The 27125-nt window shown below is 36.3% G+C and overlaps 2 protein-coding genes across 3 annotated transcripts in view; one reads left to right on the top strand and one right to left on the bottom strand.

The window, feature by feature from the left end:
* Positions 1-14885, top strand: part of SS4 (starch synthase 4) — a 39019-nt gene extending 24134 nt beyond the window's left edge. For both annotated transcript variants that reach the window (XM_086421100.1, XM_086421101.1), the window contains 6 exons: positions 1816-2025; positions 2381-2506; positions 6156-6305; positions 13959-14020; positions 14116-14191; positions 14346-14885. In XM_086421100.1, coding sequence (XP_086277226.1) covers positions 1816-2025; positions 2381-2506; positions 6156-6305; positions 13959-14020; positions 14116-14191; positions 14346-14519 — 798 coding nt within the window. In that variant the 3' untranslated portion in view covers positions 14520-14885. The remainder of the gene's footprint in view (positions 1-1815; positions 2026-2380; positions 2507-6155; positions 6306-13958; positions 14021-14115; positions 14192-14345) is intronic.
* Positions 14886-17081: 2196 nt separating this feature from the next.
* LOC147387941 (chlorophyll a-b binding protein 40, chloroplastic-like) lies at positions 17082-18044 on the bottom strand. Its single transcript, XM_086421281.1, has one exon. The coding sequence runs from the start codon at positions 17969-17971 to the stop codon at positions 17171-17173; it is 801 nt and encodes a 266-aa protein (XP_086277407.1). The 5' UTR covers positions 17972-18044; the 3' UTR covers positions 17082-17170.
* Between the last annotated feature and the right edge of the window lie 9081 nt (positions 18045-27125).

Here is a 27125-nt window from a genome sequence, read left to right as displayed (position 1 = left end):
TTTTGGCAAAACATTTTTCAAAACATGGTTAGAGATTTTGGAATGGGCTGATTTTTGGTGAGGATGATCTCTACGGTGAGGAGATCATCCTCATCAAAAATCAGCCCATTCCAAAACTTCTAGCCCCATGTTAACAGGTTGAAAAATCGTGGACCGTCCATTTTTTGTAAACCATTTTTGATAGGTTAGAAGTTTTGGAATGGGCTGATTTTTGGTGATGATGATCTATTCCCTGTAGAGATCATCCTCACCAAAAATCAGCCCATTCCAAAACCTGTAACCCATATTTTCAAAAATGTTTTGCCAAAATGTTTGTCAAAATGTTTGTTGCTGAACATTTCCCTATATATATATATATTATATATATATATATATATATATACATACATATATATATATGTATGGGTCCCGTTCAAAGGCAAACTTTTTGGCAAAACATTTTTCAAAACATGAGTTAGAAGTTTTGGAATGGGCTGATTTTTGGTGAGGATGATCTCTACGGTGAGGAGATCATCATCACCAAAAATCAGCCCATTCCAAAACTTCTAACCCCATCAAAAATAGTTTACAAAAAATGGACGGTCCACGATTTTTCAACTTGTAAACATGGGTTAGAAGTTTTGGAATGGGCTGATTTTTGGTGAGGATGATCTCCTCACCGTAGAGATCATCCTCACCAAAGATCAGCCCATTCCAAAACTTCTAACTCATGTTTTGAAAAATGTTTTGCCAAAAAGTTAGCCATTGAACGCTACCCTATATATATATAGGATGTTTGGGGGACATCTAAAATTGATAACTATTTTTACACAACCACCTTGATGCTGTCCATTTTTTCAATGTTTTCTATCACACCGCCAGATGCCATTTGATCTTGTAAAATGGATGGCATCCGATAGATGTAAAAATAGTTGTCAATGGTAGATGCCCCCCAAACGTGATCCTATATATATGGGAATGCTAATGTCCAAGACCTCATGGGGACGTTGACATTCTCCACTATATTCACTCTCTAATAATAATCTTGCCTATGTTGTCGTCTTTGTGCAATGACATTGTTGTAATTATAAAAAAATCTTATGGACATATTTATAGAAGTGTTGTTAGCATTGATTGCCAAAGCATTAGTGCAAACAAGACATTTAAATCCTCAGACTAAAATGACCTTAGCATTTATTATGTAAAAGACAAGTATTTATTATGTAAATAAGAATTTATCAACATACCATTGTCTTTTTCACTAAAAGACAAAATAGATTGGGGTATTATTGGAAAGTGAATGTGGTGGTGAATGTTAATGTCCCCATGAGGTACATTTTGGGTAGTAGTGGGGGGTTGAGAATAGGGTATTTATAGAAGAAGATAGATTTAAAAAATAAATAAATAAAAAATTAATGCTCTAGCAGTCAAATCGTTGACCATTGGAGTAGCATGCCATTGCATACTTTTATATGTGATGGCATAATGATCCAAAATCACTAAATTGCAAATGCCATGGTGTCATATGGGTAAATGACAGCAATGAAGGTGCCTACCACTTAGCTAGGTCTATATAAATTAGCTCTTTTCTAGCTTTTGGTTCTTGTAGCTAATTCCTCATTGCAACAGAGAAGAGAACTGTGCTACTAACACATACATTGAACTGTGTCTACTATTTTAATTCAGTTTGATAGTTCTTTTTTTTGTGTGTGTGCATTTTTTTTTTATGCATCTGATTATATAATTAATTAATGATATGTATTATCTCTTAGCATAATATAATTTGAAACTGTGCTTGTTTCACGGTCTGTAATCACGTTTTCTTTTGTCTTGAAGCTGGGACAGGGCCTCCATGCAACATTAAATTCTCATGCCAAAAAATTTGTTGGAATTCTTAATGGAATCGATACTGATGCATGGGATCCTTCTACTGATACTTTTCTAAAAGTCCAATACAATGCAGATGATCTTCAGGGAAAAGAAGAAAATAAAGAGGCTCTAAGAAAGCATTTAAAACTCTCATCTGTTGATTCCACGCAGCCGTTGGTAATTTTCTTTTCTGAAATCACTTTTTGGCCTACTTTAATGCAATATATCATTGTATCACTTTTATTCTAAACCTAAAAAAAATCTATAGAAATTATGAAAGATAACCTTTTCATTTTTAAAGAAAGTTGAAAAATCTAGCATCTCGCTTTTTGATTGAGTTCTCTATTCATCGTGTGGTTGCTTCACTTGTACTGGGATTGGATTTTAATTATTTTTGACATTGAATCATGTTAAGAAATATTTTCTCTCTCATTACGATTCTCCATGCCTGCTTTGCTGTTGATGAATCATTGTCAATGTTAATCTGTTAGCCTTGTTCTTATATGAATTCTTCAATCCACTATGAACCTAGATTGGTTGCATAACAAGACTGGTGCCGCAGAAGGGTGTACACCTTATTAGGCATGCAATATATCGAACACTGGAGCTAGGAGGGCAGTTTGTACTTTTGGGTTCAAGCCCAGTGGAACATATTCAAGTAAGGTTCTCTCTATCCAAAGATCTGATTATGCATGCTTTCCTTTAAGGATATCAATTGTACAAAAAATTTCATGTTAAATGCCTTTATAAAAGTGATCCAAATTCATTTTGTAGTTTTATTTTGATTTTGATTTGGCTGATTAAATCCAACTGGACAGTAAAAATCATCTCAGAAAGCAAAAAGGAAGAAAGAAATAAATTTATGCAAACAGAATATCTTTCAGTACATTTCAAGTATGAAACATAGTTATTCAAAGCGGGAGTGGGTGTACATGCAGAAGTGGGGAAGTAATTGTTTCAGACAAGTTAGAATCATTTCTAGGAAGTTGGGAGTGGGAGACGAAGATGCAGGTCTAATGTAGAAGGTTCCTGCAACTAGGGTTTAAATAGTGTCAATGGGTTGTGTTGGCCTGAAACCTGAGCCATGTTGGGCTAGGCTTGTTTATTAATAAGTCCGGGTTGGGCTTGGCTAGGGGCGTAAGCCCTTTGTGTAGCGTGGCTCAGCTTATTTATATGGATTCTTTCTCTTTTATTTTCTTTGCAATCTCCATCCCATTAGAATTCCTACCTAAGCTCACAATAAATGCTTTTGTTTTAGGGGGTGTTATTTTCACCCATTTTATCCATACGACCCATTTTAATTGCTACATATATTTTTTTTTTTGGAAAACATATTTATAATGTAACGATTCCTTCATAAAAAATTAATGCTAATTTCTATTTTTACCCTTCTGGTGGTTCACTCTCATACAAAAAGTTCTTAAAGAACTTGTGGAGAAGTTTTTAGGTTATCCACTCCTCGAGATGTGTGTCAATCTTTGATGTTTGAGCTCGGTCTTGATCTTCCATCTTTTCTTCTCGAGGATAAACTTTAGTTCTCTTCTGTTCCTTTGATGTCTTCTTGGTTGGTCTGACCTTGGTTGATTTGTAGTGGCTTCCTCAGTCTGAAACTTTCTCTTGTCAGTCTCGAGTCTGTCTGAAAGTCCTTTGGCCTTCTACACCTCGGGTTAATAATTTCCGTTCACTTCGGTTCCCTCGTGATTTGACGCTTTGACCGATCTCTCTGGCTGATGGCTGATGGCTTCAACTTCAGCTCTTATTCCTCGGTCTTTCTCAGGTTGTGTCTTGATTCTCTTCCGGCTTGCTATTGGAGTTGCCGGGGGTTCCCTTCTGTTGGTTGGTTGGGTTCCCCTTCTTTGATGGTTCTATGTCAAACATCTCCTTCTATCAGGGGACTTGACATTGAACATTGTCCTTCTCCTTCTTCTTCTTCTTGGTTTTCTCCCTTGATCAGTGTTGGGTCAGATGGCTCCTTATGTCGGAAGACTTGGCTTTAAATCCCGTTCTTATGCCTCCTCAGTCTATTGATCCCTTTTCACCTTTTGCTGACTTGATTCTCCCCTTTTGTTCCATGAGTTGATCTTCCTCTATTATTGATGGTGGTTTGATAGGACCAGTCTTCTATTGAGCTCAACCTTGCTGTTTCGATTTTCTCTCCTTTGTAGCTACTAGTTGGGGGCTTCTCTATTACTTCCTTTGGCTTCTTGAATGGTGGATGGCAAGAAGGTTGATGGATGGGGACCCAGTGTGGCACCTGCCAACATTTCTCCGGCAATCTTGTTAGTACACAGATAATAGAGATAATGGAAAAGATAATGAATAATAAACTTGTAGAGGTCTTTTTTCTTTGTAGGACTTTCTTTCTTTTTTTAGCCCATTGGTTATGCAACTTTCTCCCACCCCCTGTCTTGTTTGATGACTTGGTTTATATAGATGAATACTTTGGGGCAGGTGTCACCACACGACTGATCCAAGTGATAGACAAGTTACTCTACTTGGGGCATATTTGAGTGCTTTGGGAGATGAGCCATCACTAGTCAATAGGATGTGATCTTGATGTATAAGTGTTGTAGGTTTATTAAATGCGAAGTAAAATATCTCTGACTCACGGCGTCTCATCAGTTGGATTCAAATCTTTCTTGAACTTTATTTTAGATATGCTAGATCTTAGGTGTTATCTCGGGTTTTGTTTGTGTACTGCATACCTAGTTACTTGTGAATTTGGGGCTTGTGACCTAAGCTCGGTTTATGTGTTTATACAGGATGGGTTTTTTCCAGTCTGATCTCGGTTTGTTTTTTTATTCTTATTTACTTAGTACTCCTTACACTCTTTTTTCTAGACGTTCTTGGTTGACACTGTGCTCTATGAAAGAAGGGGGGGAGGTGTAACTAATTCTAGCTTTGCCCGTAGGATTTAGGATGTTAGATTTTGGTTACTTACTTTCGGCCCATGGGTTCAAAAAAGTCTTTCTAAGTGGGGTCTTGGTTTCTATTCTTGTGACATGTGTACCTTTCATATGGTGTGACTAATATGACCTCCACAAAACTCTCTCTCTCTCTCATACATTGAAATGCATAAGATAAATAAAGGGAAAACAACGTAAAATCAGAAATGACTCGGTTTGACACAGCCCACGAATTGGCCCAAATGTAGGTAGGTTGAACTTGGACATGAAGTTTTTATCTAAGGTTGGGGCTTGGGTTCGGTTTTTAAGTCTAATTAAGAATTGTCCCATTAAGGCACGATAAGGTCGATTGACTCCTCTTGGTTTAAGCACACATATTTTAGGTTAAATCAACACCCATTTTTTACGTCCAACGGTGAGGCCACATAGATATCATAAGGGACAATCTTGCCATACAATGCATTGTATCCACTATGTGGATAATCAACACTACAAATGAGTCCATTCCGAGTTCACTAATCATATGAAAGTTGGCATGAAGTAACAATTTGATCGCATAGTATTTATGAGGTTGGTCTCCATAGTATTGACAATTCACCATGTGGTTGGATTGTCAAACATGAAGTAAAGAAAAAAATGGTTATTGACCAAACCCTCTCTCAGGTAAATCTTGAAATGGAAATATTTTCTGGAAATGTGAAAACTAATACAATTATAGATTTTTTTTCTGGTTGGAGGAATCCTTCGAACATTATAGTCTTGGATAAACAATCAATTTCTTTATTTTGGAACACAAACAGATAAGAGGTGATTTCATTGAAATGATAGATATGTTGTAGAAATGTTAGAAATATTTAGAAAATTTTCATTGAAACAGTTGGAAATGATTAAAAAAATATTAGAACACACTCATAAGTCATCAAAATACAATAAATGTCCATATAGAGAGTTTGAAGTGATCTAACAATGTTCTTCTACGCATTGGTGCAAGTATTTGAGAGCTTGCAAATAAATAAGAATTATATTCTACATGGAAATGAGAATAATAATTTCACATTGACTATCTACACCTTAATGGTTAAAATACTTACTTAAAAGAATAAATTAAGAAGTACTACATCTATGCATTATTATATTTTTATTTTAAACATGTTCGAATAGATGAATAATTGGAATATGGACAACTATATGTGCATCCTTATATGAAGTGCTAGAATACTTATAATACATCAAAATGTAGAAGTAAATCTGTCAAATGCATCGACCCTTTTTCCCAGTCTGTTATTTATTTTTATAATCACTTGTTCACTGGTTTCTTTGTGATCAAATGTTCAAGCCTACTTTCTGTAGCCATTGGAATCCTCTTTTTAACTGTTATTGGGAAATTCCATTCTTCTGTAGAGGGAGTTTGAGGGTATTGCAAAACATTTCCAAACTCACCCTCACGTTCGGTTGATATTGAAGTATGATGAAGCTCTCTCTCACACAATATATGCAGCCTCTGACATGTTCATTATCCCATCGATATTTGAGCCTTGTGGCCTTACACAGGTATAATCCTCACTTCTTTCCTCAAACTGTATACATGAAAATAATAGCTTTAAGTCCTTTTCAGTAACTTAGGTATGTAAGTTGCTCCTGAACTTGATGAATCCTTCACTCTTTATGTGCATGGATGCATGCAAAACAAGAGGGCCAATTTATTTTTCTTCGGGAGAATTACCTGACTTATTTAAATTAGAAAAATTGTATTAGCACCCCAACTTTTACTTATTACAACCCAATTATTAAATTATTTATCGCTTCTTGAGCCCTGACTAAAAGTTTGTGCTCACCATTTATAATAGGAATTAACATTTTCACATCAAAATTTTCTTCATAATACTTGCACAAAGATTAAAAAAAGCCATGAATTTTTACTATCGGCAATAACCCATCAAAAAGAATAAGTTGACATCAACGGCGGTGTCTAGTCCGACCTCTTGATGTTGATTCTCATACTCTTTGTTCTTCGATATCTTTTTTTTTTTTTATCGATAAAGATAAATTTATTGAGAAAAAGAAACGAGGGGGGTTGAAAAAACCCACCCAATACAAAGAGAAAAACCAAATAAAAGACACGACACTACAAAGAACACCGACGTACTCCCAACAAGAAGCTCTCACGACAAAGATCACATCCTATCCTATTACATGAAAAAATCTTTAAAGAAAATCCCTTTGAATTCCTTATAAAGTTTGCACAAAGAGAACATAAACTCCAAAATAGAAAGAACAAGACCTTCCAGCGTGGAAATTTTCTCTTAAAAAATGCACCGGTTACGTTCTTTCCAAATACCCCAACAGATTGCAAAAGGAGCCAAGAACCAAAGAATCCACTTCAATAACAAAAATGAACCTCCCCAAGACATCCAAGCTTCCAAAATTGACTTGATAGAGAGAGGAAAACAGCCTACTAACCCAAATAAAGACAAGAAGTGCGACCAAATATGATGAGCCACCCGGCAATGAATGAAAAGATGATCCACTTTTTCCGCCTGAGACCCGCACATACAACACTGATTAGGAGAAATAAACCTTCTTTTGATTAACTGATCCAATGTTGTGAGTCTCCCTAATGTTGGCAGCCAAAGGAAAAAAGATATCTTAGGAGGTATCTTACCACCTCAGACCAAAGATTGAGGGAAAGTGGTTGCGCTCCTTGGGGCAATACCCTCGTACAATGATTTGACTGTGAACCTTCCATCCTTAGTACCTTCCCGTAATCTCTTGTCTTCCGACGAGTTTTGCCTATAGTTGTTCTCCACCACAACAATTAACCTCCCTAGCATATTCACCTCCTAGTTGTTAAATATCTTTCTAAACCCAAAATCCCAGTTTATCATGCCATTTTCAAAAGTCTTAGAAACCGAGATAACTTGATTCTTTTTCAAAGACAAATAAAAAAGGTATGGGAACAAGTCTCTAAGGGGACCATTCCCATACCACCAATCCTCCCAAAATCTCACCTTAGTCCTACTCCCAACCTTAAATTTCACTCTTCTCTTAAAAAGAGGAAGTCTTTTAAGAATACCCTTCCACACTCCACACCCCATCACGCTTCTCGCCGGACCACTCTCCCATTCATTCCCTTTCACCCCATATTTGTCCTCTATTACTTTCCTTCAAAGACTTTCCCCCTCCTCCCCAAACCTCCAAAGCCCTTTCTCCAACAAAGTCGAATTCATAGATCTAAAATTACGAAAATCGAAACCCCCATTCTTCTTAGGCAAACATAACTTACTCCAGCTCACCCAATGATGTTTTCTCAAGTCGTCTTTATCGTGCCACAAAAACTCACGATAGATTCTTTGTAATTGCGCTTCCACACTCCTTTGCAATGAGAAAAGCGGGATACTAGTTAGAGAATTTTTAATGAATGTAATGTTCCCTCCATTAGATAATAACTTAGCTTTCCAAGTATTTAATATCTTTCTCATCCTTTCAATCACCGGCTCTCAGATGTCTTTACTTGTGTATCCCATTCCTAAAGGTTGTCCCAAATACGTGGATGGAAGAGCCCTCATCTGAAAACCAATTAAAGCTGTCGCTACCTTTAACCCTTCTTCTACGCCTACCGCAAACAGCTTGCTTTTACGAAGATTCACTGGAATACCAAATATCGCCTCAAAACACCCAAGAGTGCCGCTTAAAAAACTCAATTGTCTCGGTGAATACTCCAAAAAAATTAATGTGTCATCTGCAAACTGAAGATGTGAGATCTTATGGCCACCCACACCAGTGGTAAAACCTGTGAGCTCCCCCTCAATCACCGCCTTAGACAACATCCTTCCCAAGGCCTCCATGACTATCACAAACAAAAAGGTGACAATGGATCTCCTTGGTGGATCCCCCTAGAACTTCTAAAATACCCAGTTGGAGATCCATTAATCAAGATAAAAGACGTAGAAGTGGAAATGCATTTCATGACCCATTGAACCCACCTCTCCCCGAACCCCATCCTCCTCAAAAGATACTTCACCAGATTCTGGTTCACATGATCATAGGCTTTTTCTAAATCAACTTTGCAGCCTCGGAATATTCGTTTTTCTACGCGAGTCGATACATTCATTCGCTATAAGAACCCCATTCAGAATTTGTCTCCCTGTTACAAAAGTCCCTTGGGCTGGGCCAATAATATTGCTTAACACAGTTTTAAACCTTGAGGCTAAGACCTTAGATATTATAAACTGAACTCACCAAGCTGATAGGTCTAAGGTCCGTGATGTCTTCCGTACCCGACACTTTAGGAATCAAAGCCAGGAAGGTACAATTTGATCCCAAGTCTAGAAATCCTTCTCTGTAGAAATCCTTGATAGTTTCCATTAGATGATCTCTCACAGTCCCCCAACAAACTTTGAAGAAACCTAAGGAGAACCCATCTAGTCCCGGGGCCTTATCACTGGCCAAACCACTCACCACTCCCCACACTTCTTCTGCCTCAAAAGGTCTTTCAAGCCAACTTTGTTGTTCTAAGGAGATGCTATCGAAATGTAAGGAATCTAACGTGGGCCTGGCCACATGCTCCTCCATATACAGATTATTGTAGAATTGTACTACTCCATCACACATCTCCTCCGCATCGACCTTCCATGAGTCATTGATTTTAAGCTTCGAAATGAAATTTACCCTATTATTAAAATTTGCCATACGGTGAAAAAATGATGTGTTTCTATCTCCCTCCTTAAGCCAACGAATTCTCGACTTCTGTTTCCAACAAATTTCCTCCATTACAGATAATCTTTGAAACTCAACTTTAAGATTCGCATATCTTGATCTCTTTTCAACTCCCAGACCCCCTCTTTCCTCTTTACTCTCAAGCTTTTGCAACTTCAATAACGCGGTGCTTTTCCTTTCTTTCACCGAACTAAAGGAATCCTTATTCCATATCTTCAACTTCTCCTTGATAGCCTTCAGTTTTAGCCTCAACACTATCCTTGGCCTACCTTCAAACAAGAGCTCATTTCACCAAGTTTGAATCATCTCCGCAAAACCTTGGTGCTCTAGCCACATATTTTCAAATCTAAAGGGCGTAGGCCGATTCCTCGACATTTCGGCCACCAAAGAGATGGGAGAATGATTAGACGCAGGGTTCAACCACTTTTCCTGAATAATCCTACCAAAGTGTTCTTCCCAATCTAGCGAAACTAGAAAGCGGTCTAATTTGATAAGATTCGGAATCTCCTGATTATAGGACCAAGTAAACCTTCCCTTGCAAAGCGGAAGGTCAATCAACTCGTTCCGCTCAACAAATTTCGAAAACTTGCGCATTTTTGGGATAATTCTCGACCTCACTATTTTCGAACAAAAATCAGATAACATTAAAGTCACCCCCCAACACCCATGGTTTACCCCAGCACCCCTTGATATCATCTAATTCTTCTCATAACTGAATCCGCTCTCTCTAGCGTCAGCCCATAAATCCTTGAAAATACCCAAGTAAAATCCTCTCCAATCCACCTGCATAAGAATGACACCGAAAAGGCCTCGATAAGCTCATATCCCACCACCACTTGCTTCCTGTTCCACAATAAAATGATACCACCCGAAGCCCCCTATGAGGGAAGCACACACCACCCAACTGACTGAATCCCCCAAATCTCCCGAATCACTCTACAGTCCACTTTATCAAGCTTAGATTCTTGTAAGACCACAATGTGAGGCTTGTGTTTATAAAGAATGACTTTGATTGCTGCTCTTTTCGTGGCCGCATTCAACCACCTTACATTCCAAGAGAAAATTCTAATTGACATTTAAACCAGCTTAGTGCCTTTCGGCCCTCTTCCCTTTTGTGACTGTCAACGGAAAATCCTCTACAGATCTCTTCAGTTGAATTATTTCCTTCTTCAGTCTTTTATTCCTCTCCTTGACCGTATTGTCGCAGTCCACTAGATTTCTCAAAATCTTTAAGCTTGAGAATTCATACTGAAAGCGATCTCTTGGCATTATCCCCACACCCCCACTATCTGAGGAAACCTTCCCCGACAACGGCCACTACCCCACCACCTTCTACATACAAAACTCAACGCCCTTACTAGTTTTCAACGCTACATTTACCAATAATTGAGACATTTTACCTTCATTTCTGACTGACATACCCACTTTCAGTCCAGATTCCAGCATGTTAGCTAGGATCTGTTCTGTCAGAGTCCCTAACCTAGTGGGATAATCATTACTGTCAATCGCCAATCTGTCTGATGACATTGGATTTGTAAATGTTACGTAGGGGCACTCGTTTCCTTGTAAATCCCTTGATGAATCCTTATTGTTAGCATGCTTCATTAAGGGTCCTGTATCCCATTCCAGTCGATAGTCTTGACTCATAACTTGCTGGAAAACTATAGATTTGTTACTTTTACCTGGTATCTGTCTACTCGACATACGCACTAACCCACTAATACCACTCATGTGTGCCGATGAAATACTCAGCCTTGGAACCCACAAGTCACCTGTACCCACCAAAAAATCGAAAATGCAGTTCCCTTCTGCCCCTATGCCCAAACCCCACCTCCCAACTTTCGTAGTGCCCCTGAATTGCCCAGCCTCATTACCTATACCCATAGAGATCGAAACCTGCGAAGAGAAAGGAGAAGGCACAGTACACGTGTCGCTAACCCCCCTCTGTCGTGATCTGTACCTGTACTCCTCCAGACAACCATCTTCAATCGTTGAGATAGGCTAGACCTCCCTCTGATCATTTCTTTCTGATTTGTCATCGACTGATGAGCTCTGCCCAAACCCACTTACCTCTTTACCAACGTATCCTCGAATCCTTACCCGCGGGACTTAAAATCTCATCGGCTTCGAACCCCATCCAGACCTCAGGAACAATGCTGTTGTCCTGTATACTTTCGGTCGTCTTGCCTATCTTAGTCTCTTTTTAAACTGAAGATATAGATCGAGGATCTTTGAGAGCATTTTTCAATCTGTTGGAGCTTCATAAAAGGTCTTTATACTGGACTAAAAGGTTTTGGGCCTTATTAATTTTCAACCCAATCTCTTTAACTGATCCCACTGGGTTCATTCCAGCTTTAAAGGTCCTCCCATTGGGCTTACCACACCTAAGTGGGCCTTGGTCCAGGAAACTTGGACTCTTACCCAACGAGTCGATGCCGCCCGGCCCATCATCAACCAAGTGATGGGTCGCGCTAACAATAAGCCCTTCATCAGCGTAATGGGCCTTGCTGCCCAGCCCAACATCGACCAGGTAATGGGCTTCCTTATCTTTGGGCCCCTTTTCGTTGTACTGGACCCCTGAGTTCACAAATCCCAGCCCCAATAACTTGGGCTCGCTGCGTTCCAACACCCCACTCATACGCAAACATTTCCTGTATTCCACTGTCCTCGCTGCTTTAGCCAGTAGCTTTGTCTTTCTTGATTGTACCTGCGCCGACCGACGTGGTTTTGAGCAATTAAAGCACTTGCCACTTGTACCACTGCAAGAAGGTAACTTCGCTAGCAAGGAACACAACAGCTTCCTCCTTGCGCATCCTCCCCCTGGGTTTGATATGCACCTAACCGGAGTGTTAATGGCAGGTATCTCTGTCTGTCTCACCCTCTCCGCCAATTGAAGACAGGCCTCCTCCACCTCTTCTGCCGGCTGAAACCAGGCCGCCTCCACCTGGGTTCCTATATCGACTGATTTCTTGACCCCAACTTCTTCCTCCATCTCCAACTCCTCCTCCAACTCCTTTGATGATTCTGAGCCCTCAACTTCTACGTTTTCGACCTCAATGCCTATCATATATTTAAAGCCATCGACCCATAAATAGAGACCTCGAGGCATCTTCCATGGAGAATAGCCTACTCTCAGCCGCGCACTGTCCAGCTTTGCGCAACGAAAGGTATTCGACTCCACCTCCAACAGACCACCTAATTGAGTGCCAATTCTCCTAAAAGCAAGATTACCCCATAAATGGAAAGGTAAGCCCCGGATACGAACCTAAGCTCCCCCATTCTTCCAAACAGGCTTCAAGCTATTACAGTCCACGAACCATGGACGTAAATTAAACGACGTGTTTCCCATCGTGACCACACTCCTGGCTTTAATCTTCAAGAACTCGGGTCTGTTTCCCAACATCAGGATATATGTATCAGGTTCCCAAGATAGTAATTTAATCATCGATGATTGGTCTAAGGTTCATTTAATGTCAGATAAGAATCCTTCCCAATCTGCCTCCGTAGAACTTGCCTTGCAAATGAAAGCCCATCTCCAGTTGCTGAAAGTTTTCCCCCAAGTAGAACCATGCTTACCCCTAGAACTGGATCCCACCTCTACAACTGGAGCACCATTAACCTTTAGCTCTACTGTGTGAGGATTCCGAACAACTGTGGCCCACGATTTTGCTGACCCACTCTCCACCATCGGTGCCTTCATCTTCTCATCAGGTGTTAATAGCATCTTTAGAGAGAGGCTCACTTCTCCCCAACCTATGCCTCCCAAACCTGCCAGGAAAACGATTGCTCTTCATCAAGCTCTATCCATGAACTGTTGGAGCTTCAAGAATTTGCCATACTGGTTTTGCTCGCCTTGAATAAAGAAAATTCTACCTTCCTTAGAAAACTTTGTCGTGAAAGTTTTTGACGTATGTCTGGCTACCTCCAGTTGGTTGGAAACCCATGTCGCTTCATGCTCCTTCAGCTGGATAACCGAAGCAAACCTTTTACCCTTTTCCTTCAGAACGACTTCTCTTCTATTATTACTCCACACCTCCTTGATCTCGAAGATCTTCCTCTCAACCTTAATCTCACTGATCCAACCCATTTTAAGGGAAGAAATCTAAGAAATTTTGGAGAACACTCACTCCAAGATCGAGAGCTCTTCTAATTGTTTCACCATTGTTGTGGCATGGAGGATCAAACAGAGGGAGAAGGCCAACGATTCATAAAGATTTTAAAAATCTCACCACTTTGGAGATAAGAAAAACTAAAAATTTCACATTCATAGAGAGAATATGAAAGGAAGAAAGAACAGAAATGGTTGCATTTGAAACAAGAAATGGATGGATAGGGTGTGTGGAAAGGTATTTAGTCCTCCTGTTCTTCGATATCTCTCCATCAAAGGGAAGAAAATATTCAGATTTTGATATCATAGTTGGGGTGCCAATAGAAGTTCTCTTTAAAGTTTAATTTTGATATCAAATTTCTTTTAATGTGCTCTTGCAGATGATAGCCATGAGATATGGTTCTGTGCCTATTGCAAGAAAAACTGGGGGTTTGCATGACAGGTGACTTCACTTGGCTCTAAATCCTCTATTGCCATTTATTTTCTAAGGTATCCTGTTTAGAAAGCGTTTGCTTAAGACTGCTTCTCTTCCTGCAGTGTTTTTGATGTTGATGACAATACCATTCCTATGCAGTTTCGTAATGGTTTTACATTTTTGACCCCTGATGAGCAGGTATTGGTGGTTGACCATAACAGATAATTATTACTATTTATACACATTTCGTTCTTTTTGTTCCCTTATAATGGTGTTTATGTTTCTCGACTGCACAAGAGTTTTCTCTCTCCACACAATTCTAAATTTTTGCGTGTTTCCAACATTACGACAGGGAGTAAACAGCGCTATAGAACGAGCACTTAACAAGTACAAGGATAATGAGAGCTGGCAGCAACTTATTCAGAGTAACATGAAAATAGATTTCAGTTGGGATTCTTCAGCTGCACAATATGTAGAACTTTACGAGAAATCTGTGGCAAGAGCAAGGGCAGCAAAACATGCTTGACACCTTTCTATATGTCGGATTCATTTGTTCATATTATGGAGAGAGAGCAAGTGAGGCACTGGAATATCCTGGAACCCTAACTCTCCTGATGGAATGGGTTGGAGTTGGTCATCCTCACAAGCTGGACTAGAGTTTGCCATATGTCACTTATGGCTGTGATTGGTGAATCTGCTCGGAAGCATAAAGGTGCAGTCAGAATTTTCAAGATTAATTTTCCTTGTCACTTTCTGTATACATTCTTACATTTGTTTATACGATTCCTCCATTCATTTATGGATGTATATAACGTTCTTTCTATAATGAATTGAAAAATGTAATCTATCTATTTTTCTCTGTAATAAATGATGAAAAATAATTTTTTACCTACATGAATGCTTGGATATATAATTTTTAATATGAAATTTTATGTAAATCTACATGTGAAGTCACTGGTTGTTATGTTTCTCTCTTCTCTTTCCTCTTATTTTGAAGGCTAAGTTATGATGATATTCTTTTGTAGAATTGAATGTTTGAAGTTGATGTAGAATAGATTGCTCTTGAGAAGAGAATTTTCATGGTTGAATCAACCCACTCAGATTTGGTCAAGTTGACTCAGTTTGACCAATTTGGTTCGGGTTGACCCGGTTAGGTCCATACTCAACCCAATTTTGATTTCAGTCCTATATGTCCAGTTTATTTTAGTTTTAAGTAATTTAAAAGAAGTTTTGTGAATTTTGATTTCAACTTCAGGAAGTTTTTTATTTTGTCTAGTTCTAATTTGTTTTCAAGTTTCTATTTTTGTCTAAATTTATCTTTATTGTTTGTCCTATGATTAAAATTATTTATAAGTGTCCAAATTGAGTTATAATAGGTTTGGAAAGTTGCTATTATATTATAAATAAATTAAAAATATTAATTTTTAATATTTTAGAAGGTTTTTAAGTTATAATGAATTTATATATATATGAGGAGTTTCAAATACGAATTTTGAGTTAACTATATATTCAATAAATTTTGAATTTAGCTATTTCTTTTTTTTCAATTTATTTTTTTGGATTTTCTTTCTTTTTTAAGCTTGAATCTATTCTTTCAAATTGGTTTTGTGTGTTCCATTGAACACAATCTCTCAATTCCTTTCGAATATGTTGATTTACACGTTTTCATTACGTCAAGTTGTATTAGAGTTCTTGTTAAGATCCACAAAAAGATGGTTGATGAAGGTAATTTTGTCATTAAATCTTATCTAGAAACTTAATTTGAAGTTCAATTTCAGATGTTTGAAGTTAGAATTATGCCTAAGTTGGAATCCTATGGTCAAGGCATGATTCTCAACACCATTGGGAAGGAGAAAGGTGAAAAATTCCTTGGAGATGATCCCAAGAATTCCTACGATCCTTCCCTCAATTCGTTTCATAATTCAGTCCTTAGAAATTCTTTTAGAGAATGAATTCCCTCAAAAATAAGAACCATGCCTTGAATTTTTGTTTTACTCAAATTGCACTATTCCTTGCATTTCATACTCTCACTAAACCTTTTAGTCATATCGCACCACTTTTATGTCCTCAAAATCAAATCTCTAACCCTCCAACAGTCACATATCAACCCCCACAACATATTTCTCATAACTACATCCCTCAAAATACTCTTCAATGACTGTTCAAGGGCCATATATGGACTATATAGATGAATTGGATCCTTATACTACCCATTTTCCCCCTTTATTTTGACCATGATAGACTCCCACTTAAGCTTATCCATACCCACTCAACCTCATATCGTGAACCTAATGTTAGACGCAACCATTCTCCCCTAATCACAAATCAACATTTCAATGATTTTGAGGAGGCTAAACACATGTTCATACATAATCCACCCTCAAATCATTGCCACAATGCTCAACAAGAGAGGTCTTTTTAATATACACTTAAGATGGATATTCTTACCTTTAATGAGCTCTTGCACATTTAAGATTTCCAAGCTTTCTCTCGCTTATTCTAGTTTCTTTGAAAATCGTACTACAGGATTGGTTTTGCTTGTTTTTGTTGTTTTAAGATTCCTTTTTTTGGGTAATTAAGACATACCATTCTAGGTTTTGGTGAATTTTTGAGATAACCCTAGGCTTTCAAACTGATGAAATACCTCCTTGGCCATAGTCTTCCATGAGAAACAAACAAAAATGACTGAAATACTCTCTTCTTCAATCATGTGATTCATTCTACTTCTAAGCTCAAGAACAAGATGCGGTTTTTGAAGAAAATGAAAAGGAGTTTTGAGAGGAAAAGTCATTGGTTTTCGTCTAGATTATGAATACATTAATATAAATTACCCTATAGCATTGAATATATATTTTTGAATCAAGTATTTTCTACAAGAGGTGGAAGAGAAAGGCATTTTGCTCTTATTACAATCTCTTGTAATCAATTTGAAAATGATAGGGTTAAATTAAATTATCGAAACCCAGGGAGGTATGTATGTCTAAAATCTGAGTACCCTCTTTTTTCTTCCCAAGGTAAGTTTTTGGGTTTTTTGCAAGTCTGCTCCTTTCATCCTTAAAAGGAACTGATAGCACAAGAAGTAAAGAAAGATCAAAACACATAATAGTTCATAAATTTCACATATTTTCCAATAATTTTCATTACAAACAACTTAGATTTACTGAAGATTCCTCCCTCTCACTTTCCGGGGACGAAGTTGGTGGCATAGGCCCAGGCATTGTTGTTGACAGGGTCGGCGAGGTGATCAGCCAAGTTCTCCAAAGGTCCTTTGCCAGTCACAATTGCCTGAACAAAGAACCCAAACATGGAGAACATAGCCAATCTCCCATTCTTGATCTCCTTCACCTTCAACTCAGCGAACGCCTCAGGATCTTCTGCCAGCCCAAGTGGGTCAAAGCTGCCACCAGGGTACAATGGGTCCGTCACCTCACCAAGCGGCCCACCTGCAATGCGGTAACCCTCAACGGCCCCCATCAAGATAACTTGTGTAGCCCAAATGGCTAGAATGCTTTGAGCATGAACTAAGTTTGGGTTACCCAAGTAGTCCAATCCACCTTCACTAAAGATTTGTGCACCAGCCTTGAACCACACAGCTTCACCAAACTTCACCCCATTGCGGGACAATAGTTCGGGGAAAACGCAGCCAAGAGCCCCAAGCATGGCCCATCTGCAGTGAATTACCTCGAGTTCACGGTTCTTGGCAAAGGTTTCTGGGTCGGCGGATAGCCCAGCTGTGTCCCACCCGTAGTCACCGGGGAATTGACCAGTTAGGTAGGATGGAGGCTCACCTGAAAAGGGGCCCAAATACTTAACACGGTCTGGGCCGTACCATGGGCTACCAGACGGTATAGGCTTAGGCCTTCCCGCCGTCTTCCGCATGGTGACCCTCCCTTCTCCTAGAATCTCAGATGCAGACGGGGCGAGCTTCACCGCCTGTCCAGCAAATGAGGGAGAGGAGAGAGCCATTGAAGCAGCCATGGAGATTGAAGGATTGAGAAGAAGAGAAATGAATTAAGACTCTTGGATACTAAGATAGGTGTTTGTGGTGGTTGTTGTTGGGTTGAATTAATAGGGAGAAGAGAGCAAAGGGTCCTTATCCAAGATATCTCTACCTCTGTTCTCATTGGAGTAATGGATTTAAGTTTCTTTAGAGAATCTGCCCATTTGGCACTGTATCCACCACCAATTCCTCAGATAATTTAAATAATCTTCAAATGTAGAATTTAAAAAGTTTGGATTTCATTGCTTGGGTTCTAACCACTGTGGCTGAGCCACGTGTTGCTTTGGTATTACAGTCATCTGCTTCTCATTTTTATTTTTGGACCTGAGTACCCATCATCCTCAATAGACCTTATCTCCCCCCTTTCATGCTCTTGGGCCTATGTGTCACTTCTTGCCTTGAAATTTCATTCAGAGCATGGAACAAATGTGAAGGTCATACTCCTCAATGGGGGATCACTTTTTTTTTCAATGCTATGATTGCCCCACAATTCATCAATCTTGATCATTCAATCAGAAAACCTTTACAATGTAATCAATCGGCTTCTCAATTTCCAAGTAGCCACTGCCAAACATTATAAGATTATATGATTTATCAATATTAATAGTCCCTCACTTTTGGGTGGTTTTTTGTTATAATATTTTTAAAATACCCAAACTACTCTTTTTTATCTTCTTCACGCACTTAGGTTTTCCAATGACGATTGCAATTAGTTCCAACGATTTTTTATCGTGAATGATATAATCCTAATTTGAACATTTCAACATATTTTTTGATTTATTTTGACGATTTATAACAAAGAAAGAAGAACAAAGTTGAGATTCTAAATATTTTGAAGATTTCGTCGGACCTTGTGATTTGAGTTTCCATTTCATAACTATAATATATGCATTTTCAGTATTTTGAGAAGATCTATCTAACATCGACGTTGAAAAATAAAAAAATAAAAAATGAAAAAAAAATTGGATCACATTTACAATGTCGAGTTACATCTTTTAGCATTGAGTTCAACATTTTTATTGTTAAGCTCGACATTTTTTATTATTGAGTTTGACAATTTTAAAAATTGTCAAATTATAAACTATAGTGGCGGATACATCCAATGCAATAGCTCTTAAAATTATTTTGATAAATTCGACAATAAAGCTAGCCATATATATATGGGTCTCGTTCGGCACCCAACCATTTACCCAACAATTTGCCCAACATGTTTTGTCCTACATGGGTTAGAAGTTTTGGAATGGACTGATTTTGGTGAGGATGATCTCAGGAACTTCTAACCCCATCACCAATGGTTTACAAAAAATGGACGGTCCATGATTTTTCAACTTGTAAACATGGGGTTAGAAGTTTTGAAATAGGCAGATTTTTGGTGAGGATGATCTTCTAACCGTAGAGATCATCCTCACCAAAAATCAGCCCATTCCAAACTTTTAACCCATGTAGGACAAAACATGTCGGGCAAATTGTTGGGTAAATGGTTTGGTGCTGAACATTTCCCTATATATATATATAGATATAGATATAATGTTGAATTCAATAATTTTTTAAAATTGTCAAACTCAACAATAAACATGTTGAACTTGACCTTAGAAAGTGGTGAACTTGAGATTGTACATTTGATCTAGATTTTTTCATTTTTTTTGACTTCGATACTAAGTAGATTGTTTCTCTAAATACCTAAAATGCTTATAATATAGTTGTGAAACAGACACTTGAATCAAATGTTATGATGGAATCTTTAAAAAATTTAGAATCTTAACTTCTTTGTTTATTTTTTTTTTCATAAATTGTTGAAATAAATTGAAAAATACATCTAAATGTTAAAAATTAAGAGTATCATTCTTCATTTGTTCTTCACGATTAAAAATTATAGAAAATGATTGCAATCACAATTAGAAAACCTAAGTATATGAATAATATGAGAAACTGATAATTTGAGTATTTCAAAAATATTATAATTAATGAGAGATGAGGTTGAGGGATATCATTAGAAAGACAAAGTTTACTACATGGACTATCAAGCTAACGTCCAAAAGTTAGGACTTATGGCTATTTACACAGGATTTATTAAGTAATTTTTCCTTTTTAAAAATGTAAATGTATGTAAGGTGCCAGTAATTTCAACACAATTTGCAATTATTTGGCAGGGGTTCAATTCAGATATATCGGAGAAATTTCAAGAAAAATAGAAAAATTGTGTGGTTTATAACAAATGATGTTTTTGGGCTTCTTCCAAGAAAAATCCATCATCTCAACTGCACTAGAAACCTTATCTTATTATTTAGATTTAAGGTTGAGGTATTGGATTGTAATGACCTGAAAATTCATCTCATATCTAGGGGAAAATTTTGAAATTATGATTTTTTAAATTTTGAGTTTATACTATGGTTTAAAAGTATGGATCTTGATTTACAAACTTTTGAGAAAATCTGACATTATCAATAGATTAAAAAGGGTCAAAAACCATACCTTAGCCTGTAACTAAGACTTAATCAAAGGTAGAACGAAAAAGTTGCCAATTTTTTAAATTTCGTGTCAAGTTAATATCCAAAAGAGAAAATAATTTTGAAGCTAGAACTTGGGAAATATGATTATATAATTAGGTTTGTATCGAAAAATTACCCAAAATGAATTATAAGTTTGCAAAAATCAGAGATTAAGACATGCGTTTTAAACAAAACAAAATAAATTCAAAAAATGACCTTTATGTTCCTAGATCACTATAAATACTAAAGTTAGAGAAAATTTACAAGATTTTAATCTGTTCTCTGGACTAACCTAACCCTAGTCTCGCTAGAACTAGAAGCTTTGATTTGATTCGAAGAGGAATTTTAGAGATAAGACAAAAACGATCGTTTGGAGTTGATCCTTCGTAGAAGACGTAATCAAGGTGGGATCTCTTCTTTTATACCTCCTAATTATATAATTTTTTTTTAGAAATTCACATTTGATCTATGATCTCGATTATGATTTCAATTTGAGGTCATTCTTTCAAAGAACATGCATGATTAAATGATTAAGACTCATAGATCTTGTTTTTAAAGATTGAAACAAGTTAGTTTCCATAATTTTTATGATTAGATTGTATTTGAAAGACTTTATAAAAGATTTGGATGAATTTGGGACAAAATCAAAGAAGTTTTAGAAGAAAAATATCGAAGTTGGTTCGTCTCTATAGGGGCTACCGACCTTGCCATCAATCTTGCCACCGCATAATGCTCTCTGTTGGTGGCACTGACAACCACCAACAAAAATGGCTTCTATCATCGAGAGTACCAATTTTTCACCACTATTTAAGTATTTTTCCCCAACACATACATTTTCAGCACATTCTTTTCTTTAAAAACGAAATGTCATATTTAATTTTAGTTTTCTATTTAATTTAAGTTATATAATAAAAATAAGGGAATACCCATTATTTGGAAACAATAAAAATAGTTTAAAAATCCAAAACTCAAATAATCAAAATCTAATTTTTGGGTCTAAGAATAAAACATGAATTTAAGCGTTTTCATTAGATTTTCAATTCCCGTTTTCTTTGACTTTTTTCCTTCAAATTAAATTTCAAAAATTATAAGGTGTCAGATCTTGTAGTTAAGACTTATTTTCAAAAACCCATTGTATGTTTGAAGAACTTTGAAAATTCATATTTTTGACAGTCAAATTTTTATAAAATTTCTCAACTTTAACTACTTTCTATTTAATCACGTTTTCCGTGTCTTTTTACTGAACCAAAATTAGTATATGAAATTGGTTGATACCTTAGTTTTCATAATTTTTACTTAGAACGGTAGATATTTTATCGATAAATTGATGGTGGATAAAGAGAACTTATGTTTTCAACTAATTGATGTGACAATACCTCCAGCTTTATGCAGTAGCTATGCTATATTACACATGATAGATAGATAGTTGAATTGATATTTCATGATCCCATGATCACTTGAGATATGATTGATAGATGAATGATTTGACAAATGGATGCAACTAAAGGGAATTACCATACCTTTGTTTGTATTTTTTACAGAAAGAAATTATATATATGTACACAAATAAAAAATATATTTTTTTATTGGAAAATGGTAGTAGAAAATCTAGAAAAAGTGATGCGTTGTTATATTTTCGGAAGTAGCGGGTCGATCTAGGAGAACACTTGATGTCCTACCCTTTTTGGTAGTATGAATATCTTAGAGAGTAGTATAGCTCATGAGATCTATGAATTTCTCATCTTTTTTTCTAAAAAATATTTGTGTGGAAATACGATTTTTGTATAGTATAGAGATAGTCAAGATTCACATGTATTACTTTTTGATAGACTTAGACGTGGGGGATTCGCTCTTAGATTAGTTAGTGATTACTAAAAGTTTGTAGTCGTTAAATGAATGACCAACATAATTGGTTCAAGTATTTGAATCTTAGTCAATGGCCAGTCTGAGCTAGATAAATGGTCACCCAAATGTGGTAATAACGATCGACCACAAAATCAGATGAAAACGGTAGGATTTCACACAAAGGGTAGTTTAGAATATCGATGGCCATGCCAAGTCTATTGTATCGACGTGTTCCTCAATACTCCTATTGATTACACCACTATGTTTGTATTATGTATCTTTTTATTATATGCTAATAGATGAATGTTTATACTTTGAAAGCATGTTAAAATTGATAACGATATATTTGATAGAACTGATGGATTGATATTTATCTAAATTGTTTTTACCGTTTCTTTGGTATTTATCCGAATGATATATTATATCAAAACCTGCATGATTTAAATTTCATGCGGTTGCAAAAATAGGGTGTCTACAATTTCTTTTTAGCATGAACTAGACAGTCCCTCTTGATGTGACCATGTTCCTTGTAGTAAAAATACTATATATTTTCCTTCTCCTTCAATTTGGATCTACTCCTATTATTTTCAGATCCCCTGTCCAAAGTGTTTCCTCATTGATTCCTCCACAAACCATCAACCCTTGACCATTACCTTTAATATTGGGCCTATTTCTAATATCATCAGATAGAAGCACTACTTTGACCACTTCCACCTTTACCGTATCTTTCTCGTGCAAAAAAAGTTGTCGCCTGATTATCACAAGAACGTGTAAACGAGGTAAGAAGCATAAGGGCCTTGTCTTATTCCTCCAACTTAACATCAACTTTGTACTATTGATCTAAGATCTGATTGAACAAATTCATATGTTCCATGAGATTTGCACCATCTGCCATCTTTAAGGCATTCATTTGCCTTTTAATACCCATGTATAGATTTTTCAACTTCTGCCAAAGTTCTTGTGCCAATTCTTCTTCTATAACGTTTAACAAAATGTTATTTGCAAGATAGAGTCAAATTTTACTAATAGTTCTTGCCTCGATAACTTCCCAATTTGCATCTGTCATATTTTCTTACTTATCGGACTTTCCTTCCAATGCACTTACCAAGCTTTATTGAACCAAAATGTTCGTCACCTTTCTTTCCATGGATTGAAACTGTCATTCCCATCGAATCTTTCGACCTCGAACTTCATGTTTGAACTCTTTATTGTCATCGTACAAACTTACTGGCTTTGATATCAATTTGTGAAACCAAGATGGAATAAAGAGAAGAAAAAAATCACACAAGAAAACATGCAAGGATTTGTGTGATTCGATAGTGTGCCTACCTCCACGAATTAGAACCAATCCTTTTAACTAAGAAATAAAAAAGGTCATAACTATAAAAACACCTACGATTTTAAACCCAAACCCCAACCCTAAAATCCTTGTACATCTCTCTTCCTTTCTCTCTCAAATCCTAGAAGAAGAAAATCCTTGGTAGTTTTTAGAGCCCTAGAGATTTCTATTTATAAAATTGGGAGTTGCTAAATGCATCAATCTCCCCCAAAAGTAGAAAACCTCAAAATAGAAAATATCACTTAAGAAAATATTCCATAATTTCTTTTTAGTAACCCAAAATGTAAAACCCCAAAATTAAAATACAAGACAATTAATCAACATTGAGGTTTACTCCAAACCACTTTTCACCAACCATATTTCGGATTCAAATTTCTAATTGTTTCATACGTGCTTTTGGTTGAGAATTTATCATTAGCTATGATTGACCACCCAACTTTATCCACCATAATTCTTCTCAATAATTTCTGGTTCCCAACCAAATCCACTACATTCTTCATTCTATCATTATGAGGGTTAGGGAAATTCCAAGTGTTGTTCACCACAAAAATACTTATTTTAGCCTCCAAGTGATTTTGAAAAAGAGTAATAACTCTATTACTAAATATTTCCACAATACTTTTTCCTTGTATCCAAGGATCTATCGACATCTATGTATTTTCATCCAAACCAACAAAAAATGTATATATTTCAAGACCATCTCTCTTGGTTTTTGAATCCTTCCCCATGGCCAAGATGCATTCTGAGGAGCTTGGCATTGCCAAATGTCCCCAAAACCCACATATCTACATCTCATCCAATGAGACGATATTGTTTTATTTTCCACTAGATTCCAAAATAATTTAGTCATCCCAACTTTATTCAAACCCATTAAGCTTCAAATGCCAAAACCTCTAGAACAAAAATGATTGCAAACATTCTTTCAAATGACAAGATGATTATGTTTCATTAAAGAATTCCCCCTCCCCCCCCTCCCAAAGAATTTGTTAAGAATGGATTCCACTTTTTTCAAGACACTAACGAAAAGAATTAAAGAAGCAAACCGATAAATATTGAAATAGAAAGCACATATTTGACGAGTTCTAATCTCTCAAGATGAGACAAAAATTTAGCGCTTGTTTGTTACCGCTTCAAAACGCGGCTTTCACTGCGTTTGTGGTGAAAAGCTGCGGTTCCACTTGTAATTACCGTTTGTTAAAAACAGCGTTTAAAATCTGCGTTTTCTAATTGCGTTTTGAAACACAAATTGGAGAAGCTCGATTGAGACGCTTTTGTAATAGCGTTTGTGGGGGAGTAAAACACCGAATAAACGGTTGAAGTGAAAAGACAATTTTACCCCTGCCCCTTTACTCTATTCTCTTCGACATAACCTTCGACAGATCTCACCTTTCTCTCTCGATCTCACCTCTCTCTCTCTCTCTATCACACCTCTCTCTCTATCTCACGGTCTCTCTTTCTACTTATAGTCGTTTATTCTCTATCGAGAAGCCTCTCACACAGCTGCGCATAGCTATTCGGTCTCGATCTTGCATAGATCTCTCCATCGCGAAGCTCTCTCTCTCTCTCTGTCGAGAGTTCTACTTCGTCTCTTCTCTCTCGACAAACAGAGGAATCAAACGGGATTTGTGGTTCGATTTTTCTAACCCTATAAACATGGAAGTTTCTGATTTTTTTTTTAATTTTAGGGGCTACTATGATTATAGTTGTGATTATTATTTTGTGCAAATTTCATCTCTTCTCTCTCGACAAATAGTTGAATCAAACGAGATTTTTTGTTCCATTTTTATAACCCTATAAACATGGAAATTTCTGAAATTTTTTTACCAATTTTGGGTCTAGTTGATTATAATTTTGTTATTTAAACAAATTTCATAATTTTTTTATTATCAATTTTATTCAATTTGGTTCGATTTTTCTAACCATCTAAACATGGATCAGAATTTTTTTTTTTTAAAATCAATTTTAGGGTATAATTGATTATAGTTTTGTGCAAATTTCAGAATTTTTTTTTTATATCAATTTTATTTAATTTGGTTTGATTTTTCTAACCCTATAAACATGGAAATTTCAAATTTTTTTTTTTATTATCAATTTTAGGGTCTATGTGATTATAGTTTTGTTATTTAAGCAAATTTCAGAAGTTTTTTTTTATCAATTTGGTTTGATTTTTCTAACCATCTAAACATGGAAATTTCAGAATTTTATTTTTTTTATATCAATTTTAGGGTCTAATTGATTATAGTTTTGTGCAAATTTCAGAATTTTTTTTTTATCAATTTTATTTAATTTGGTTTGATTTTTCTAACCCTATAAACATGGAAATTTTAGAATTTTTTTTATCAATTTTATTTAATTTGGTTTGATTTTTCTGACCCTATAAACATGAAAATTTAAGAATTTTTTTTTATCAATTTAGGGTCTACGTGATTATAGTTTTGTTATTTAAGCAAATTAAAGAATTGTTTTTCTCAATTTTATTTCATTTTTTGTAGGGTTTGGGTTTCTTAAGAGTTTATTATGTGGGTGTGTTTATTATTTAAATATTCATGGTTGAATTAAATAGTCATGCATTAAGGGCTGGATTCATAATGGTAGCATGATTCATAATGTAAGGTTTGCTCGAGTAAGGATTGGATTTTAACTTTGAGCAAAAGAGTCTTTAGCGGCAGTCTCACCAAGTTTTAAAGTTTGAATATTTAAATCATGTTTGTTGGATGTTGTAGAATTGTGATGGTTTTTTTTTTTTAAGTTTGAACTGAATCACCACTAATTGAGTTTTAAAGTTTGAATATTTGAATCATGAATGCTTTTCTTTATCTTACACACACACACACACACACACACACACACACACACACATCAATTATTGTACTCTGTACAGTCAAAGATTGAGAACATAGGGATCCCTCACCGTGGGACTGAGAACTGTGTGTTTTTCCAGCTATCTATAGGATAGCTTGACATTGCCTCCTAGTTTCTCAATTTGATTATACATTGTGCAAAAATCAAAATATATATGTGTGCTTCTCTTTAACTTACACACGCACACACGTCAATTACTATACTCTGTACAGTCAAAGATAGAGAACACAGGGATCCCTCACCGTGGGACTGAGAATAGTATTTTTATTGTTCTTATTTATTTCGTTATTTTTTTTGTTTGTGAACTAAAGATTTTACAAAAGATTGATGATGAGATTGAAGTAGAATATGACATGTTTTGTTCCATGCATTACTGTTGTTATTACCATTGATAGATGGAAGATAACAATTCAAAAAGTGTGAAAGCAGATTGGACTCCCAAACAACATGAAGTTTGGGTCCAGATATGCTATGAATTAGTTAAAAAGGGGAGGAGACCACATAAAGTACTTGATAAGATCGGATATGAAATATTGGTGAAGGAGTTTAAAAGGATAACTGGCGTTTACTATGATAGAGAGCAAATGAAAAATAAGT

The sequence above is a fragment of the Akebia trifoliata genome, chromosome 13 (assembly GCF_017979445.1).
Source record: "Akebia trifoliata isolate Shusen 1 chromosome 13, ASM1797944v1, whole genome shotgun sequence".
NCBI classification, from domain to species: Eukaryota; Viridiplantae; Streptophyta; class Magnoliopsida; order Ranunculales; family Lardizabalaceae; genus Akebia; species Akebia trifoliata.
The sequence above is the reverse complement of the archived record's forward strand: the minus strand, read 5'-3'. Positions and strand labels throughout refer to the sequence as shown.